At 37.2% G+C, this 20974-nt stretch overlaps 1 protein-coding gene across 1 annotated transcript in view; it reads right to left on the reverse strand.

The window, feature by feature from the left end:
• The window catches only part of LOC150077947 (neuropeptide F receptor-like), a 134642-nt gene extending 115448 nt beyond the window's left edge, over nt 1–19194 (reverse strand). The window contains exon 1 of the mRNA XM_090384882.1: nt 19055–19194. Coding sequence (XP_090241008.1) covers nt 19055–19061 — 7 coding nt within the window. The 5' untranslated portion in view covers nt 19062–19194. The remainder of the gene's footprint in view (nt 1–19054) is intronic.
• Between the last annotated feature and the right edge of the window lie 1780 nt (nt 19195–20974).

Here is a 20974-nt window from a genome sequence, read left to right on the forward strand (position 1 = left end):
TATGTCTGGGACTATTCTTAACAGTTTAGTTTGGTTTCAGCAGCTTCCAAAATACCATATTTCACTTCACCTTATTCTTGGTAAATTTCTTAGAATAAACCATGGATTTCATATGACCCAACACAAATCTAAGGGCGTGAGGCAGGGTGATCGGTATGAGCATTGTTCAGGGTGTCCCATCCAATCCACCAATTATTACAAAACAGATTTAGAAAGTCAGAAACATCATGGGGAAAGTGGGCTGTTGTTTTCGTCGTGAATAAACATAAACATTCTCTTCCGATTTTTCAATAGTCCCCTCAAAATCGTTCCTCAAAAGATACAAGTATGCCTTCCGAAGCCTTTTTGGTAAAAAAATAAGGACCAATAAGATTGTTTCCAAGGAGAGCGCACCAAACATTAAAGGAAAAGACAACCTACATGCAATCGTATGTGGACATTCTTCATCTTCATTGTTTCGAGAGTCGAAAAATCTATTTCGTGTAAAACATTATTCATCTGCAACAAAAGTATGGCTGAGAAATCGAGAATCACGTGTGCATTGCAAAATGAGCCACTGTCAATAATAATTCAATAATTCTTGTAAGTGTACTGTGAAATGGATATAATACGCTTGTAGATGAAGCATTTACGCGACCTGGCAACTCTCTGGTACTTGTAGAGCACAAAGTATTTGTTCTTCAACATTTGCAGTTCATCAAAATTTTCTTTGTGACTTCGACAATGCCCTCCCACCATATACACTACTCGGATTCCCTCCAGTCTAGGAACCAGCTGATCCGGAAGGCTCAGCTGGTTCCTAGAGAGTTACTATTTGGTTCGGTCCAGTGGACTATCTAGCGGCCGGCCTGCGAATACCGTTTTCGAGCTGTACCCACGGAATGTATGGAAGTTGGATCTCGCCAGGGCGTCCATCACAACTTTAAAAAACACCAATCATACTGCATTATGGAAGAGATGGAGGGATTGCCTGAGATTTACTCTGGAGACTAAATATGGGGTCCTCCACTTCAAGTTTCCAATAAGCGAAGTGGTGGTATTGCACCGGTTCATGAGGATCATCTACCACCTAGTATTGTCTGGTAACACAAAGAGGAGGCATTCCTTCGTGTAGTGTGGGAGTCACACCTCGACCCCCGCTTACATAGTTTGCACCTGGTTGGTCACCCATAGTGTACTAGGTGCCATATTTCAGGAGTTTCATACGGGGGTTAGATTCACTTGGTTTGTGTGTCACCCGAATATCAGTTCCATCAGCGTTTTACACTCCCAGGTAGCAAGCCCGGCTTGACACACCTAAAAGAATATCTGTGACAGCCTCAAAGACCAATCCAGGGATATTGATCGGTTCTTGATTTATAGATGGTGTTGGTTACCATTGTAACACTGAAAATATTATAACAGCTGTAAATTAAGTTTGCGTAATTTTCAGTCTTAAATTTTGTGATGATAGATGAATTTTGGATTCTGTTTCGCATGAACACGAGAATTGCAAATAGACAAATAGACGTAGCCTGGACTTACAGAAATATTTCCTTCGAACGTATCACACTGCTAATATTGTATGTATCAATACAGCGTCCTCTATGTTTAACGTTTGACCAATCCCTTTAAGCAGTTTTCATTCCCCTCTGAGTTGTGACATGTTTGTGATTGGCAAACCACTCACTACTTCAGAAAAGCATCAGTTTCACTGGGAAATTTCCTAATGGACATTTCAATTTTAATCCCAAGTTGACAGCGTAGTTTAATGTTCACGTTAGAGATTTCAAAGGAATATGGAACAGGGAATTGATGGCAAAGTCTGAATCTAAGCGCTGGAAGCCAATGGAAGTCGATTTTTGTACAATACATTCCTTTACCGAAATGCTTTCGATTTCAGAGAATGACACAACAGGCTCCTTTCGACCATTTAGGTAATGTTGCCCCTTTCCATAATGTTTCTCGGTCAACAAAGTCTGATGTATTATGCTCTGGACAACTCAGTGTTATGTACTTAAGTCGAATCGATAATAACAGTTCGCGTAGATAAATATTGCCACATAATACAAATTAACAATCTCATTTTTGTTACCGAAATACAAATTATTATTCAACAATTATTGCTGGTCGCATTTTTAAATGATCACGTTCCATATTTTGCTTCTGATTCCCTAACGGACATTTTGACGCAGATAAATAATTAAATTTAAAGACTAAGTATGTCTTTGTTATCTAAAATGGACCATTTATTAGTTAATGATTTTAAAAAGAGGGCAGAAGTAATATTTTTCCACTGGCATTTCGGACTGCATGTTGAAGAAGGATTCACGACATAATCCGAAACGTCAGTGGTGATATATTACTCCATTCTTTTCCGAAACTTCAATATCGGTTTCTTTAAATAAGATAATAAATTTCACTTCTCTTTGTGCTTTCTATCGTCTCCTCACAGTTCATCAGCGATTCCATCTTCTAAAATGTATTTTTGTTTCACATTGCCTCGAACAACTCTTCCTACGTGTGCTGGGTCATCCATCCTAATTTCTCGGTCTGGTCTCTGCGATAACTGTACTGACGTCATCAGAAAACCGTACTACATGCGAAGATCTACCCCTGCATCACCTATGCATGTCTAGGGCATTATGCGCAGGCGATTCGGGGGAAGATCACTTGAAAATGCATTTTATAGATGGAAAGTTTCGCGAGGTACTTGTAAATGTCATACAATTCTGCGCCCCAAACATCCTTTCTATATTTACAGCTTCTACTAAATGGATGAAAGGACAATGGCTATGTCCTTTTGAATTCTCTGGTTAAGTAACTTCAAATGTGCACCTTCTTAGAGCAATTTAGTTCTTTGTAAAGGACAGAGTGATTTCAGACAGCTAACTATCCAGCAATTTTTCCTTCATGGCGATTAATCGGGACTTCATTTGTCGATTTAGAATAAAAAATCATTTCTCGATAATTCTTGTAAGATAAAGAAAAATCAAAATAAATGAATAATTGATACGTAAAATATGCGCTTTAGGCAAAAAAGTATGTTTATTTACATGCTGTTCATGATTAAAATGAAAAATTAAAAATCCAAGAGAGAGTGAGAGAGAAAGAGAGAAGAAGAAGAAGAAGAAGAAAACAGAAGAAAGACAGACGAGAGAGAGAGAGAGAGAAAGAGAAGAAGAAGAAATATGGGAACTAAAAAAATAGAAGAAAAAAGGATGAGCAGAAAAAAGCAAAGTTATTAAAGAGAGAAAGGGAAAACTGGAGAAATAAAGTGAGATATAGAAAAAATTGAAGAAAGGAAAGAAAAGCTAAAAGAGAAGAAAGAAAAAAAAAAGGAAGATCGAAAGAAAGGGAAGAAAAAAGGAGAACCAGAAGAGAAAAAGGGATTAACAAGATTAGAGAAAAATGGAAAGACAGAAAATCAAATTTAATAAAGAAATTAAAAATGGATAAAAAGAAATGAGTAAAAAAAGAAAAGAAAGAGAATGTATAGAGAAAAAAAGGAGAGAGAGAGAGTGGCGATAAAGATAAACAAGATAAAGTTTTAAAAAGTCTACGAAGTGGATACAGAAAAAATAGAGAAAGGGAAAGGAGTAAATGAGAGAAATAAAGAGAGAGAAAACGTAAAGAGAACATAAATGAAAGAAAGAAGAAGAGCGCGATACGATGGACAGAAATAGGGAGAAACAAATAAAGAAGGGAAGGAAGGAAAGTGAAATTAAAAATAAATAAAACGAAATAATGGACTGAAAAGGAAACATAAGAGAAAAAAGAAAGAATAGAGAAAAAATAGGAACAAGAGAGAGAGAGAGAGAGAGAGAGAGAGAGAGAGAGAGAGAGAGAGAGAGAGAGACAGAAACGACGAAAAAAAAAAAGATAATAAAGACACAAATTGGAAGAAGGGATAAAAAGAAATAAAAATGGAATGATAAACAGAAAAGAAGAATAAACTTATGAAAATAAGAATGAGAAAATGAAAAGCGAATAAATAAATGGAGAAAGTGGAAACTGATGAAGAAATTAGATAATGAAAGAGGAAATTAAGGAGAATCAACAGAATGAGCGAAAGGATATATAAAAAGGAAACAGAGATAGAAATTGGGGGAAATATAAATTAGGAGAAAAAGAGAGAAGAGCAAATAAAAAGTGAAAATGGGGAAAGAGAAATAAGGAGACGGCGTACTGAAAAAGAGAGCGAGAGAGATTGGATGCGAATGTTTCTTGCTGGTAGTGACTGAAAACAGTTCTGCCTCAAATATCTCATCGTAGACGCCGATTTTCAGTCCACCGAGTGAACCCTACTCTTTGTGCGTTTGTGTCACCATTGATTCGCCGTGTTGCCCGCACATTAAGCTGACATTGCGTTACTGTTAACGATGCTCCGAGTGTGGCGAATAGTACAAATTATGTCCCACTCCGCATGCAGAATAAACCCAAATCTTTAAGGAAACGGACATAAATAGTGCGTTGCCATGGAGATGCTTCTATTCATTACGTTCCTTCGCACGTGATTCTGTTATTTACGGCCCACTACGGCTATACACACGCGTTTAGTTTTATCGTTTGTTTGCTCCGGCCGACCACAGAAAACTGTTCGAGTCACGGTTGCAACAGCGATCTGCTCTGGTGGCGCATCCGAGTGAAAACTTGTTCCCATTAAGTTCACACCAGCAGAGGAGAAAATGATGTTTGAGTTATAACCGAGAAGCAATGCAAGGATTTGGGAGGACAATTTTTCTCAGCATGGTCTGGTCAAATGTATTTGAACAGAGAAGGTACAATGCCCTTATTCAAGATGAATGAATTTCAGAATTTCTGGTCAGGTCGACTACCGCCGATCTTGAAGGGCTGATTGAAGCCACGGTGCCATGGGAAATGAGGAACGTTGAAGCTCTTTGTGGTGAGGATAGTGTTGTAGTTAGAAGAGAAGGATGGATCATGCTTATCAGTTGTAACGAGGATAGTGGGCACAAAAGAGATAAAGATGAAGAAAGAGGCTTATGCTTCTTATAAAAATTTCCGCATCAGTTCCAGAATCTGATCAATTCCTGGTGAAAGTTGGATATGTGTGGACAGAGATCATTTGGGGTAAAAGAAAGATGATAGCGGGAGTTTGTTATAGGAAAATTTACTGCAAATACTATGACAAAAATCTGTTTGAATGAGAAAGCATGATTGCCTCGAAGTGGATGACTTTAATGTACTCTCTTATATAAATTGTAAATCTTGGACCCGCAATAGTGGAATCCAAGTGGAATCAGATTCCTGAAAAAAGAAAAAATAATACACCTGGGTATCTGTTATTAAGTAAGTACAACAGAAAGGTTCCAAGAGGTCCAAATATTATTCACTTGTGATTCTCACCAAGTATCTGAGCAATATCCGAGGACATAACAGTGCAGGAGTCGATAGCGTGTGTTGATAACGATGTCATAAAATGGACAGTGTCCAAAGTAGTCAAAAGTTAAAGGTGAGGGTTTCAATTTCAAGCGGGACTATAACAGATTCGGGTATTCCCAAGTGTTTATTAACTGGATAGACAACTGTGCATGCTCTGAGATATGAAAGCATTTAAACCTTATCCTGGAAGCTCCAAAAACCTAGACAATTGCGAGACACCGATCGTATGGCAATTATAAACATATTTGTACCAAACCTATTGATATGATGTGTTAGGTTATATACGCAGAATACGAGAAATCGCTGGAAAAGAGAGCTTAAAACAGATGCACGGAGTTCTACTGAATGCAGGAACGAAGATAGTAAATCACATAGGTATTTTACCACTTGAAAGCAGTACTTTCTTAAGCAATACAGATGAGGTGACATGTGAATTGAACAAATACATTCACTAGCTAAGAAATTAGAAACTCTTATTCAATACCGGGGACTTCCTTTTGTCTGAATTTCAGCCTATACTTCGGCATGGTGGATTCCACTAAGTGTCTAACGGAGTATAGCTCCAGATTTGACCATTCTTCCATCAGGGTTTTTGTCAGCTGCTGAATTGTGGTCGGTGGAGAATTGCTAAGCCGAATTACCCATTTCAACATATCCGACATTCTCAATTGGATTGAAATGTGAAGAATTAAGCGGCCACGGTAGACGTTGGAAGTCTTGGGAAAGTTCGTTGCAAATACAGTTTCTGCAACGAAGAACTTTCCCAAGACTACCAACAAAAGTGATGGTCCAACACGTGGGACCTTCACTTTCCCACATTTCTTCCTTTTCGAGCAGCATCCTCCTTTCGTCTTCCACTCATTGTATACTTTTAAAATGGTTGCTTTCGACAGACCAGCGGTTTCTTTTTCTGAATTGTGGTTCCTGCTAAATTCGCTCCAACAATAACATCATTCTGAAAATCGGAAAGATCACCTGTCCCTTCTCCCCTAACCAGATCGACTAAGGAGCTCCAGAAGTGCTTTTCAAGATTTGGCGTTTATATTCAAGAACACGTTACAATAATAATAGAATCCCACTTGGATCATAAGAGTTTCTTAAGCAATCATGTTTTCGTTGACAACAAGCCTTCCTTGACCAGTCTGGTGAAGTACTATGGTCAGGTTAATAAAAAAAAGCAGTTAGATGCAAGAAACAACTTCGACATTGCATCAATTAGATTCCAGTAAACCTTATGCTTTGAGTGCTTGCGAAAGGTTGTCGTATAAACCGGAAGGAGGAGGATTACAAGAAAAATCCTTATTTCGAACAGCTGATGACCTCAAGAAAAGAGACCATCGGTAGTCTTAGGTAGGCGTACGATTTTTTTCGGAATGAGAAAAGTATGAAAGATTACAATTTTTTGTTTGATTGTTTTTTGGCAGCTGAAAGAAAAAGTCAGCTTCCTTGCATTTGACCATCCGGATACTAATACTAACTGACCTGTCTGTAGTGCCGTTTATCGTATTTTTATTTCTGCCTTTCATCCTTTTGTCACCATTACTTAATTATGTTACTTACAGACAGAAGTGCTCGGTTGGCTTCCTCTGTAATGATCTTGCGGACGTGCTGCGAACGCTTTTCTCGGTGAGGAGTGACCTTATTTGACCTATGGGTTTAGCTTTTGTGTGCTGCTTGCTGTTGCGCGATGAATTTCTTACAGTTTTAGTATTCTTAAATAACAGTCAGACTCATCGGGACCTGAATCACGTGTCATGCTGAGGCTACGCTTTGCGAAGTGATGGAGATGGAAGATCCATTGCAGTTTCTTCTTTTAATAACTTATCGCGTTTAACTCACAATAGGGCAGTGTTTTTCTTTTTCTCTCATGGGCTTCTACCGGTAGCAGTCCACAGTCAACTAGCAAGTGGTGTCTTCAGTTCCGGTGCTCATTAGTTCAGTTTGCCTCATCCACCGCTGTAGGCGATTTCTTTTTGTGAAGTTCTTTGTTACAAAAGATTTTTGTTCGTTTACTTTTTTTGCAAATTGTTATTTTTATTTGTACTAATTGCCATCGTTCACGAGAAACTCTTCCATCTCTAGAAAGAGAGAATTTCTTTCATATTTTCATAATGACATCGCGTTTTTAGGAGCGTTCGCAAATATATATATGTACAGGCGAGTAATATATATATACTCGCAAATATATGGAGTTTTATTAGGTGTTATATAAAGTTATAACCTCAGTAATTAATTCATAAAGAAATAACCATGTTTACTTTTCACTTCTATTAATCACAGAAAAAGAAAATCATTTAATTTGAGGGGGGGAAATTGTAATTCGCCTAACGCATTGTGTACATTAACCAACTTGTTTTATTTTGCTGCTTTCAAGTTTTCCACCCTCCACTTTGTCTAGATGGCGAAGCAAGCCTCGTAACAGGTGTTATTAATGTGGTAAAGGTAACTGAATGTGTTGGTGATTATGATATCTAAGTCTGTTTAATAGTCCGGATTCATTTTGGATTGATTACTACAATTCAAAATGATCCATTTACAGCAATTACTTCTCGATGCTGAAAATATTTCTTTTATTTACAAGGTCCTGCCATCTTGCTCATCGGGCAACATGGTAGGGCCTGTAATGGCCGCTCCAGGGTTCAAACTGGAACCTAATGGAACATCTATGTGAGGAACTGGAAAGTCAGGTGAGGGCCAGACCAACACGTTCCACTTAGGGAACTCAACTGTTCACTGTTCTGTAGGAGGAATGGAAGCTTATACCCTCTGCAGTCTATCTTTTGTTGGAGAGAAACCTGTACAGAAAGATGAAGTGTTTTATAGCGACTGGGATGGGAGAACCAACAGGCTATTGAAGCAAATAACAGTTACGTCGGTGTGATATCGACATGTGTCCTGATAATTTCAGATGGTAGTGTAAGATCTTCTGGGTAGCACAGTGGTTATAATCACCGATCTCCTACACCAGGTGGAAAAGGCTTGAATTCAAATTTATTTTATTTACTTTTAAGATCGAAATTACACCTGTAACAGAAATCCCTATAACACGTGGCTGCAGGAGAACTGTATAGTTTCTTGCAGGCATTCAAGAAATAAAGTTTCACCTAGTTTCTTTCTGACTTGTACTAGCCAAACAAGTTAAATTACTTCCTTGGATTACTCATAATGTTTTTCTTCCGTTTTAATCCAGCTACATACGAAATGAAAAATTCCTTCAGAGAGATTCGTGTTAACTCCAAATGCGTCGAATGTTTCAAAAATATTCCTAACAGTACAATTTGGATAAATGAGAAAATGAGTATATCTCTGACTCTTTTAACTTAGAGAAAACTATTTATAGTTTCATAGGAAAAAAATATTTATCGTTAAATACTTATAATATTTATATTAGATACTGAAACTACACTCCTCGTAAATTTTTCCCACGTCTGCTGATCAACAGTTACTCAGCGAAGTGTTTCTTTTCTAAATTTCGGAATTCTTTTATAATGTTGTCTTTCAATTGCTTGATTACTGTGAACATCTGCCTTCAAGATACACAAACTCAGAAAAAAAATGTCTTAGCGCTACAAATTGGAGCCTTCTTGTATTCACTTGAAACTTTTATGCGCCTCTTTCACAACTGGCTGAGTTAATCGGTCTCAGGTGAGGGTAGCGTGGTTTCTTCTCCAACAAAAACAGAAAATTGTCCTCAGAACACGCGCAATTTATAGACAGTACACACGGAGCAACATGGCCTTAGTTTTAGATGCTCCTAAATCCCAATAACGATATCCCGGTATTCATACGTATTATTTTTTCAGGGAATATAATAATTTAGTATTTTATTGTGTTGTTATAAGTTGATAGTTTATTGAATGCAAAGTAGTCAAAACCATCCTGCAATCGACAGCTCCCTGCAAATATCGTTTCTCTGTATGTCCTTCCTGCATTCCGGAGTAGTTCGCAAAAACAAGATTCTATTTTTAAGCAAAATCCTGCTTCCAAGCAAATGTTCTTTTGGCATCACCAGTTGTCCAAAGTTTCTCCAACCGGTTAGGGAACTGTTGGATAATTACAATTCGGAGACAAACCATGTCTTTAGCGTTACAGATTCGGAAAAAATCCAGAAGAGAGTGAGGCGAGAAATGAAGGAATTGAAGATGCAGATCCACCCTGTGAAGTCCAGCGAACGCATCATTTATTAAGAGGAAAATCAAGATATTCAGCTGAAATCGATTCTCGTATACGCGTCCAAATATATATTCTATTGTAAAATATTACAAACAGAACTTCTGTATTTTCTAGGAACTGTGGAATTATCTTGTGTCTGAAATAGCTTAAGCCAAGGCTTTATAAATAATTTCTTTAGTTTCATCAGAGATGAGATTAGTAAACTGCACGCTTATGTATCAAGTTCCAGTGCATTTCACAAATTTAGATGTTAAGAATAAAAAAGATGATAGAAACGATTGAATTCATTGAACTATTATGTTTCTAGAACCGCTCATCTAGCGCAATGAAGATGTATACGTCTAGTCGCATTGTCATCTTAAAATTGGCCACTTCCATTGGAATTAATAAAATGAAGCATTAAAAGGTTTACGGGATCTGATATTTTTTTTAATTTACCAGGTCCGTAGATAGATATATCAAGTGCACTTCTCAAAGCTTGTACAGTAGGTGCGATGCATTGATTGACCAGTGCGATTGGGATTCATTAGAGCACAAAATCTATTTCAATTCTCTAAGGAGAAGAACACTGGAGTTTTCTTTCGAAAGTTTGGCTCAAATGAGTGGGTAACAGATGGTGTAACTGCTGTTAACCCCCAGATGTCGTTTACTTCGAACAAATACAGCTTAAGCCCTAGACTGAAAATATTTCTTAGTTAAGATCAATTTTTCAACATCTCTATCTTACGTAAAGTCCCTCTCCTTTAATAGAAGGGCTCATAATACACCTCACTATCTTTTGTAAAGTCCATCTCCTGTAGTAGTAGCAAGCTCATAATTTGAATTTGCACTCTGTTTCTGTCATGGTTACTAACCTCATGCATGAGGATTCTCAATCAACTGACCGCTTATAAATTCTGGATGTTGGGGGCCTTGTATAATTCTTTGATTTCTACTGCTCTTGCTGTTGTATGCTGTAACACGCCAATAATAAGTCATTTTTGAAACCCAGTTACATTACACGTTCTGTCTATTTTGAAGTCTGTATTTGGTTACTGAATAGGTTAACAGCTTTCCAGATATCAAGGATGGCATAAGACCATAACGCAGGCTGCCAGGACAACTCATGGGGTTTTGTCAATGATATACAGGAATTTTGCTAGCATGGATAAGGAGGTAATTATCGCAGTATAAGCAATTGTCAGCCCACATCTTGAGTACTGCACACAGGTCTGATAGCCTCATTTTAGGGAGGATGTACAGCTGATGGAACAAGTTCAGAGAAGGGCAACAAAATTAGTGAAAGGAACAAAGGGTGCTCTTACCAAGCAGGTTCTGCAAATTGCAGCCTCTGGAGACGAGACTCCTGCGAGGTTCTCTGATTGAGATGTTCAAGGCTGTTAATGGATTGAGCAACCTCAATGCTGGTGGGATTCTTCCTCTTGCTCAGACTACGCATATTACAGGGCACACTTTCAAATTTAGGAAGGACGGTTGCAGAATAGATATGTGTAAATTTTCTTTTAACAAACTCAGCCACGTAGTGGAAAAAAATCATAAAAGTCCATTGCATCATATCACTGATGGGATTCGAATCCGAGCCTTTTCTAACCCGCTGTGAGTACGGCGATTATAACCACCGTACTACACGCAAGACTAGTCATTCTCTCTTTTCAACCGTATCTACTGCACGTTGCTTGGCCCTCCAATGCTAACACAAATAATCTTTTAGTATGCGGAAACATCCTTAAGTTCTGATATCCCTCTATATAAAATGTGATATAATCTTTTACCACGTATTGTTCCTTTTTTTCCCAAAATAGCGTTGACTGCTCCTTTTCTTTTCATCAAGTAGAAATGAACGTTGTTAGTACTCTGGCCGCCTAAGTTTCCTCTTTGCAGTGTATTTTCCTATCTATTCTTTCAATAGAAGGGAGCGTCGTTTTCTACGATAAAGAATCCAGGCGTCATTTCTGGGTATCATTTATCTTTTATAGAGTGAATGTATCAGGATATTGTTATAGTCTCTTTTCATACAAGGAAGGGCTTGTATGTCTTCCTCTTCCGATGCTTTAATAAACAGCTTCCGAAACCGCTTTATCCTATTCTTCTGAGTGCCTTTATTGCCTCACCAGTCACAAAGGAAGTTGGCTCCCTATTTTTCATGATTTCAGCGCCTTCTCTATTTCACGTTTGCAAATTTCCTTATTTTTATATCTTTTTCGATTACTTCCTTTATTTGGTAATAAAAGCACATTAAAATACATTTAAGAATATTAAGGCCACCCGAGAACAGTCTCATCTACGTGTATTATGGTCATAAATTAAATGTGTTCACTAGTCAGGTTAGCAGGACGAAAAACCCGAGTTTCCAGAAAGGCGGTGGAGGAACTTTACTATCTACGCCTGAGACCAACTAACTCATTCGTGGAGTGAAAAAGAAGCCATCAAAGTTCTTCACGGCATTGACTGTATTGAAACTCAGGCCTTTCAATCACTGGATACCCGCGAGGGGCACATATCCGATACAAAAGCGAATATATCAATAAAAAAATGTGTTTCACTTAAATCATCTTAACGCTGACCTTTCCGCTTTCTTATACATATATACGATAGCTATTCTTGGGGAACCCAGCTGATTACATCTCCTCCTGGCTGCACTTGAAGTGCTTGATTTCAGAACAAGCAAAGTCCCGGGTTTGGGTTATATCTAGCTTGACGTCCTGCCCCAATCTATTGCTGCTCTTCAGAACCAAACAGAGGCCCATACTGTCTTTATACGTAACCAATCTCCAGATTCTTATGAGGTTTTCTTCGAACTCCGACATCGTATTAATGAAGTTATTGCTAAATTTGTAAAAATAAAGTAATTCAAGGTGAAAGAATCGTTTTTCGACGTAAATTCTGATTCTGAGGTTGATAAGTTTGATATTGTAAAAGGGTTAAGAATATTCTCAATTTTCCCATTAGAACTTCTTTAACCCCTACTGGTCCCAATCTTCTGAAGTGCCAGTGGTTAAAGCATTTACTTTACTAGCGACGATAATCGTAATATAATTAAGAGATTGTCAATTTCCTCGTCACCTGGTGTCTTGATAACGTCTTTAAGATTTGTTTAAAAGTAGTTTCATTTTATATTTTAGACCTGCTCACCTGATTCTCTAACTCTTTGGTTCGATTATTTTATTTTGCAGTCGTGGAAAGCTTACAAGTGCTTGAAAAGTTCAAAAAAATAATCGCTCGTGTGATGCCTCTGAATTTAATTCATTTACAACTGGTTTCTCAATTCTCAAATTTTTGGATAAATTACTGCTCCTTAAATCAGCAACTGAGATCTTCCCTATAAATTCAACTCCATCCATTGTGGCCTGCATACTAGATCTACATCTCCATGCCTAATACATTCTGCGAGTAAAATATACCGAGCTTTCGAAAATAAATCCTCTTTGCATATACATTTCTCTCAGCCATCACTGCAGCTTTTGAAGGAATTTTTCTCCCAACCAGCTTCAGATTTTATAAAAATTTTTCCAGCTTTTTGGTACCAGTATAAATAATTCTTCCAGCTGTGTTTTATAAGATAACCCTCTGCTTCCTTCTCTCTCTCTCTTACTTTCAGGAATCAGTATCTGCCACCTTTTTTCTAGGTAGCGGTCCCTACAATACTTCATTCTTTTCTTTATGAATAATTATGGATTCATCTCTTATGCGGATGATGTTCAGTCCGCGTCCTCCATTTACAACTCAGTTACAGATCTTTCCAGGTTACGAACATGTTTTTAATAGCAATATTAAACATGTTTGTTTAATAATGCTATTTGAAGTTTTTTGGCTATAAATATTTTTCACTCTGAATCCCAAAGCTAACTCATTTAGTCGTAATTCATAATACAAGAACTTCTGTACAGAATAAGATAAAATTCTTAGAAGCCATATTTGTTCCAAAGTTGTTCTCTCATTCCTAAATTTAATCTGCTTAATATTACAGGTTGTGAATTCTGGGTCCCAAAATAGTGATGAGAGAAAGCGGAATACATACATGTATACTACTTGAATATCACAAGTCTTGAATAATCTTTCCTACTCTGTTTTAATATCGATGGCTGTGACAAGCTCTTCCGGTTCTTTTTATTTGGTAGTTGACAAAGGCACCTTTTCTTGGATATCTGAACCTTAATCTCCTGGAATATTCGTCCAACGTTTGTGCAAATACTCTAATTAGGATTTTATCCGAATTAAAGAATTCGAAATGCTACTTTGGGATTCAACTGATACTACATTCAATAGATGAAATTTAGATCGAGAAGGATTGTGCCATGCAAAGAGAAACTCAAAACAAAAAGAGCTTTCCCATCTGGACAAAGAATATCAACTTTCAAAACGACTCCTGTCTGTTTCATTCCTTCTTGGACTTGCAAAGATACTGCGTGGCTACGAGTATATTAAGATATATTCGTACCTACCCTTTTCAGAGAATGGTGTGATTGACAGCATCACATAATTGTGCCATGCGATATGAAGAATGTGGGCAAGTTCGCAGGGTTGCTGAATGTGTGCAATTCAATGCGAGATGGAGAAGAAGAAAGGTTTAGGTGATATTGAAGGCGGCATGGTAGTTGGGACCTGACATGCCAGTACAAATATTTTGGAAACTGCAACCATCCTGTGGTTTTCACGTACGAACGTGTCTTCGTGTATCCAAATTGGTCCAATAACCAAGCAGTAACTTCCTAACAGCGATTCTATGGTTGGAAACAGCTTGTTGATACGAGAAAACATTGAGACCTTCTACACACACCAGCTAAAAATACGAACCTTTGTGTAAGACAATCACGGGCAGAAGAAATGCGAATAGATGCAAAGGAAACTATAATGTGGAACAATGACGAGTTGCCTCGTTGAGTATGATGACTGCACAGGCTGTTGGAATGATGAAATGAAATGTTGGAATGTTAAGTATGATGACTGCAGTAATCTGAAGCCAGAATGGGGGAAACGCGTGATCTATGAGATTTTAAAAAAGGTCTTATCGTGAGTGCACGTTTATCATGAGCCAAGATTCAAGAAACAAAAGGCATAACTGGCTTCTCAAAAGCATCCATCTCAAATGTTTTTAATGACTAGAAGGCGAGCGACTCTTTTTTTAATGACTAGAAGGCGAGCGTAAATATGGCAGAAAAACAATATTCTAAGAGCGAAGCCGTCGTACTCAAAGGAGGAGTGTTCGAGAAAATAGACGTCCAGTGTGCAGCAAATAATATCTTAATTCAACCAAGCACAAGGAATTGAAGAGATTCTGTATTGGCAGTCGCTTGCCTTTTCAGAAGCCACCTGTTTCAGAGAAAAATAGAAAAATCCACTTTCAGTGGTGCCGGACACATCGTGATTGTATTGGATAGCGGAAAGGAAGAAAGTCATGAGGTCAGACAAATCACGATACACTTTGTTTTGAACTGATGGTAGGCAGAGAGTATGGCGAGAACCTCAAGAAGCGATGGACTCTGCTTGTCTTGTTAAGACAACCCAAGCATCTGCAAGTGATATCGTGGATGGGGAATGCGTTGCTGCACGGACTAAGTCCATTCATACCAGTTATAAAAAAATATCACGCTAGGCCCACTCGAAATATTCTTTCATATGCCCAAGTGTATTATGTTCGTCAATCGCGTGTGTTCGCTGGTCGATTTGCTTGTTTGCTGGACGAAAAACTCGAGTTTCCGTGGGGAGGGGAAACCTTGCTATCTACGCCTGAGACAAACTAACTCAGCCACGTGAAAAAAGCCCATCAAAGTTTCTCGTTTTATTGGCAGCATTCGAACCTGGGGTTTTCCACTCGGTGTGGGAAGGACGGTGACAATGCCACTATTCTACCTGCGCTGACTAATACCGGTAGAAAGTCGAATGCCATCCAGAGAGTATCTGAATTTTGTACCATATCTACTGCTCCCTGCAGTGTTACACTTTTATTCCGAAGGTGATCTAAAGTGCATCATGCATTGGCATTGTGCAAGAATGTTGCGCAGAAATGACATGGATTTCAATCATCTTTCCTACTTCCCCCCCCCCACATTCACCTTATTGCAATCCTACTGAGAATGTTTCGGATATGCTGGAGAGATGCAGAGAGAGAGAGAGAGAGAGAGAGAGAGAGAGAGAGAGAGATTCGGCAAAGATATCCTCTTCTTTCAGCTTTGTCGCAGCGACGAGATATTTTGCTGGAAGAATCGCTACAATTAGACCAAAACGCATTGAAACTTCTTATAGAGTTCATGCTGCGACGTCAACTTACTGTTATTCAAAAAAAAAGACAGACCGATTCGATACTGAATAAAGGTTCGTATATTTTTGCCTAGTGTGTGTATTATCCTTCAAAAGACTTATGTAGGGTAAAAAGCTACAATCAGTCAAATAATAACAGTATTAACATCGTTAATGAAAGAGATAGTTCAGAACTCACAACTGGTTGCACATTATGATGGACGGGTATATAAAAACAACAAGGTATGGTTATATTAGACTGCGGGACCCAACACTGGATAGTGGAGGATTGGAAAAATGGTTCATGGGCTCAAGGATTCATCGGATCATGAACCATATCAACTGTCTGCACAGTTGACATGGTTCATGGTGACTATGCAATGGTGGTATGTTTTATTATTAGTAAAGCCAAATTATACAAGAAAGCGGACTTTTGCAGTATCAACCAAAATAATAACATATAATAAAATAAATCAGAATATTTACACTATTTCCATTCCCATAAGGTAACCACCAAATTCTGGTTTGAATTTAGCCAGACACCCTGCCTGTGCTACGTTCGGAGGCAACTTATTCCAACTACAACGATCTGTCCGCAGTTGAATTTCATGAGTTCCGTTGTTCTGTTATTCTCTGGGATTTTATATTTCTTTCTCCTGGTTTTCACAGTGCACATTGGGCCCTTTGAAGATACCTGTGGAGCAGCATTTTAAATGCTACAGGTTATCTGGAAATTGCCGTTTAGGCGCATATCTTCATGGCTACGTGGGCCATGAAGATATTCAGTTTATGCGGGGACCTCCACAGTCATCAAATCTCAATCCAACCGAGACCTACCTTTAGGATGAGATGGGACAAACTTTTTGAAGTAGAGATCTGCAACCATCGAATTTGAACCACTGTAGGAAACAGTTGAATCAAGATGCAACAGAATCTGCGTGGCAAGCTTTCGACAATTATTTAGATCCATGTCACAAGGGATCCAGGCAATTCTGAAAGCTTTTGGGGCATACTCACTGTTAATTAGGTGCACCTGATAAAGTGACCACTTACAATATATACACACATACAAGTAGATCCTGTTTTCTGTGGGGACCCTTTATACGTCAAAGTACAAACAGTAAGTCAGCTTTTGCTGATTATAAACCAGGTAAAGTTTATGCAATACTTGTCATGCAATAGCTACTGACTGTTGCGAATTTCCACGTCCGTCAATTATCTGGTGAGAGTAGCAAATAACTAGGCGTAATGAAACTCTTCTTGTATAAGGTGGAAATTTGATATTTTAGACAATAATGATTGAAGGTTTAAACAGCCTGTCCGTATAATAACATGTATTAGGTCGATGTGAAATAAAAGCTTCATGCTTCCACGATATGCGCTATTTTTAACCTCGCTTTTCGAGTAACAGATAAAAGGCGTGGGGTACGAAAGGGAATTCTTCAGTACTTTGAAAAACATTGCTGACACACCTATTCTCCTTATTTTATTAGTGTCAAAGGATACATTGAGTAAAGCGAAATACTACTTTTGTCTTTTTAGATTATGGATCATCTCTTTTACAATGTCAATCAACTACACTTATTTTAAAAAATAAAGGGATCAACAGTTATTGCATTTTATGATAATAATTAATAATAACACAAAGATATTTTTAAAATTTTCATATTTTAACTACAAATAGATTTTGTGGGTTATGGAAACCCTACCCCACAAAGGACACAAAGGTCAGATCACGTCTTGTTACTATGAAAATCTCACAGAATCATTGCATATTATTCTATGAATTAACCGGCAAAATTTACAAAACTAATATTAGAGAGGAGCGCTCCTACCTACCTATAGGATTCACATATGGAGACGAAGAACCGCCAGTTGTCTCCCCAAAGTATCTTACAAAGATCTTTAGAACCTAGAGGACTCAAGTTTCAGTTCCTCCAGGCAAACCTAAGCGAGTGATTCGTTGCTGTTTCAAGTATTCAATTGAAGAGGCACGTGTTCTCTTCGATTATATTTATTTCTCAAGTACGGTACTTTAAAAAAACAAATTTCAGAACGTTACAGCTATCATCGAGTTCGATTATTGTAACTCAAAACTTTCTAGATTCAGTTGTCCGATTGCTGAGAAAAGAAAACCATTCTATATCCGAGTACTCCATCACATAAATTAATATTTTGATATATGTCGTGAAATAGGTTAGCCTACTCTATAAAATATTATCTTGCATATTGTATTACTTTTAAATATAAATTGCTTACAAATTGTATTCTAAACTCTTCGATAATGTGACAGATTTGGTTATACTAGTAAAGTTAAAAAAGAAATGGTAATGGCAAGTGTCGCATTCAGGTTTTAAAGACACAAAATGTATCGGGAAATTTATTTCCATCTTCCCGAATTTGTTATAAAAATGTGGGGTGCTCGATGACTATTAAACTGTCATAAAGGAATAAATGCATGCCCTCCATTGATCGATGATGCATCTAATGCATTTTAGATAGATAAAAGTTCGCCACAGAGACGGAAATTCCAATCGAAATTGAAAGTAATCCTAGTTAGAACGCATCGTATTATTTATTGGAACTTTGAGAAAGCTCTTCGGTAGAGACAGACAGAACCAGAGAAAAAACCACAAATAACTCGAAGTACCTGCAGACAAATCGATCATTATCTTGCAAATGATAAATTGCAGGCGTTAAAACCTTGTGGAAACTGAGTATACAACTCACAACAGGAAAAGATGAATCAACCATAATTCTATTGTTCAATAATCGCCAAGAAACGTAAGGACCTTCCACCGTCAGTTCAATTTGAAATATGAATATCCTTCCCTGTTGACAAGCGCATAAATGTTGTTAATAACTTGAATACGAACTCTGTTTCCCATAAAAAAAATGTGCATTTATGTTGCTACTCTGAAAACGCGTTTAGTATTGCCCATATGAACAAAAAGTTATAAATGGTAACCAAAGCATAGTAACACAGATCATAGAATAGAATGAAACGTTTTCAATGCTTTCTCTACCATTCCAGCCTATACGAATCTTCACGTTATAAATGGAATTATGACATTATAATACCCAAATCTTCAAAAACAACGTGCGTCCATTTAGCAATCAACAGATGAATATCGCAGTCTCCAACGTATTGCAGTCAATGACCCAGCGAGCGGAAGTACTAACGGAAAGCAACTAATCAATCATAATTCTCTTAAATCTTTACCCATCTTGAAGTGAGAAGGAAAAATCTTTGACTTACATCTCATTCGTACGGCACAACTCCGCCAGAATAAACCTCGTAGGCTTTCACATCTGTAGCCACTGAAGTCCGATTGGTTGTAAGCCTGTTGAGATGTCCACCACAACACAGAACAAGTCTCTTCTCCTACACACAGAGGAGATATGCAACAGAACGCCTGCTGTTGGCTGCTTAAAGGAGAAACGAACGCAATCCGCGAAGCTTCTGTAACTGGCAGGTGTTTACATGCGCGCGCGCAAGTGGATCGCTGTTGGCTCATTTCTTTTCTGTTCTTTTTTTTCGCCTCAGTCAGTAATATTTGTGCGTGAGTCTGTACGCGCATTTTAGCTGCCAAAGTTTAGGATATGTTTAAAAGTTACGTGAGAGATTGCGCAGATGATGCAGGATAATTGGTAGTTAGAAACACAGCTGGTAGGAATAAGCTATTTCTTCCCCTACTTATAAAAAATAAGTCATTATATCCTGCTTTTTTTCACCTTAATTTTGTATTTAATGTTATTATATACCTTTTTTGTTTTTAATTTACGAATTTTTAAATCTTCTAACATTTCTTGCGCGCAGATTAAATTTTTATTTGTGTATTAAAATTAAAATGTCGACAAATGTCTTTTAATTATAATTCCAGTAAAAGCAGTTGATGATTTTAATATTATCACCTTTTATTTTATAAATTAATCATACGAAATACTGAGATATATTTATTTAGTTTCTATTGTTGATACTAGGTGGCTGTGCGTACATTTTGTAAATTTCTATATTAACAAACGATGAAATATTTAATTCTAATTATAAATAATATTGTAGGTTCGCCTAAAATACGCCCAATTCCTAGAAGAAGAATATTTAAAATCGCGTTGTGGAAACACCTCATTAGGTTGCATATTTAACGAATAAATTGTGCCCATAAATGATTAGCAAATTAAATTTAATTAACAGCAGCAGTGGAAGTTCTTTTAGTCAGTTTCGTATTCTAAATATTTTCATTGACTAAAGATTATGAAGGAAAAAAATATTTAAAACAAAATTATAGGGAATAAACCCGCGCATCCACATATTTTCTTAAATTTAGGTGGATGTCTTTGCAGTAGACATTCTGAATAATAAAAAAATCGAATATAGAGATTTTCAAAGTGGTTTTACCCTACCTTTTATTAAAAGAGGAGAACATAATCACCTAATCAATATATAGTCTGCACAAAAAAAGATCAATGAACACGAGTTACCACAGAAAAATGAATGTGCAGCTGAGATTCAATCTCTTTCTCTCTCTTTTTTTTTTAAGAATGTCTTCTCAAAATCAAAACTTGGAAAACTTTCTGTGAGAACGCAAATTACTTTTCGATCGGAAAATTTCTTTATTTTCCCGAGAGACTTAAAACATTTTAGGAATTGAAACTGTCAGTAATATCATTGGCGGTATTGCTCAACCGCTGACATTATTGATCAATTTTAAAACACTTGTTGCTGGTTGTTTCTTATTCCAATGTCCATTAGTACATTAGTTTGTGTATACCGGTCAATTAGGTTGTGTATGCTTTTAAAATTTGGAACTATCCTTAGCGTATCAATTATTAATGTTTACATCTGTGGAATTCTCAGCAGGATTATAAATGTGATATCTGTAATTACTCAATTAGTAACAGTATGACTTATTTAGTGAATCGCTAATAACAGAATAAATTTTCATAGTAAAATCCCTTTTATAATCTCTCTTTGAAATTTAAAATAACTTTTGTTTACATTTCAAACTTTAAACATAAATTCTGATTTAATAGTACCGTCGACCATCATCCTGATCTTAAATCTGTCTTTATTTACTAACAGCAATCATGTTGCGTGATGACTGTTTTCAACATATGGGTTACTACGTCACGCAATGTATGATGGAATAATCCAATCTTCAACAGAACAAAATTGCCG

The sequence above is a fragment of the Mastigoproctus giganteus genome, chromosome 11 (genome assembly GCF_048544385.1).
Source record: "Mastigoproctus giganteus isolate SK-2022 chromosome 11, ASM4854438v1, whole genome shotgun sequence".
In the NCBI taxonomy this organism is placed as follows: Eukaryota; Metazoa; Arthropoda; class Arachnida; order Uropygi; family Thelyphonidae; genus Mastigoproctus; species Mastigoproctus giganteus.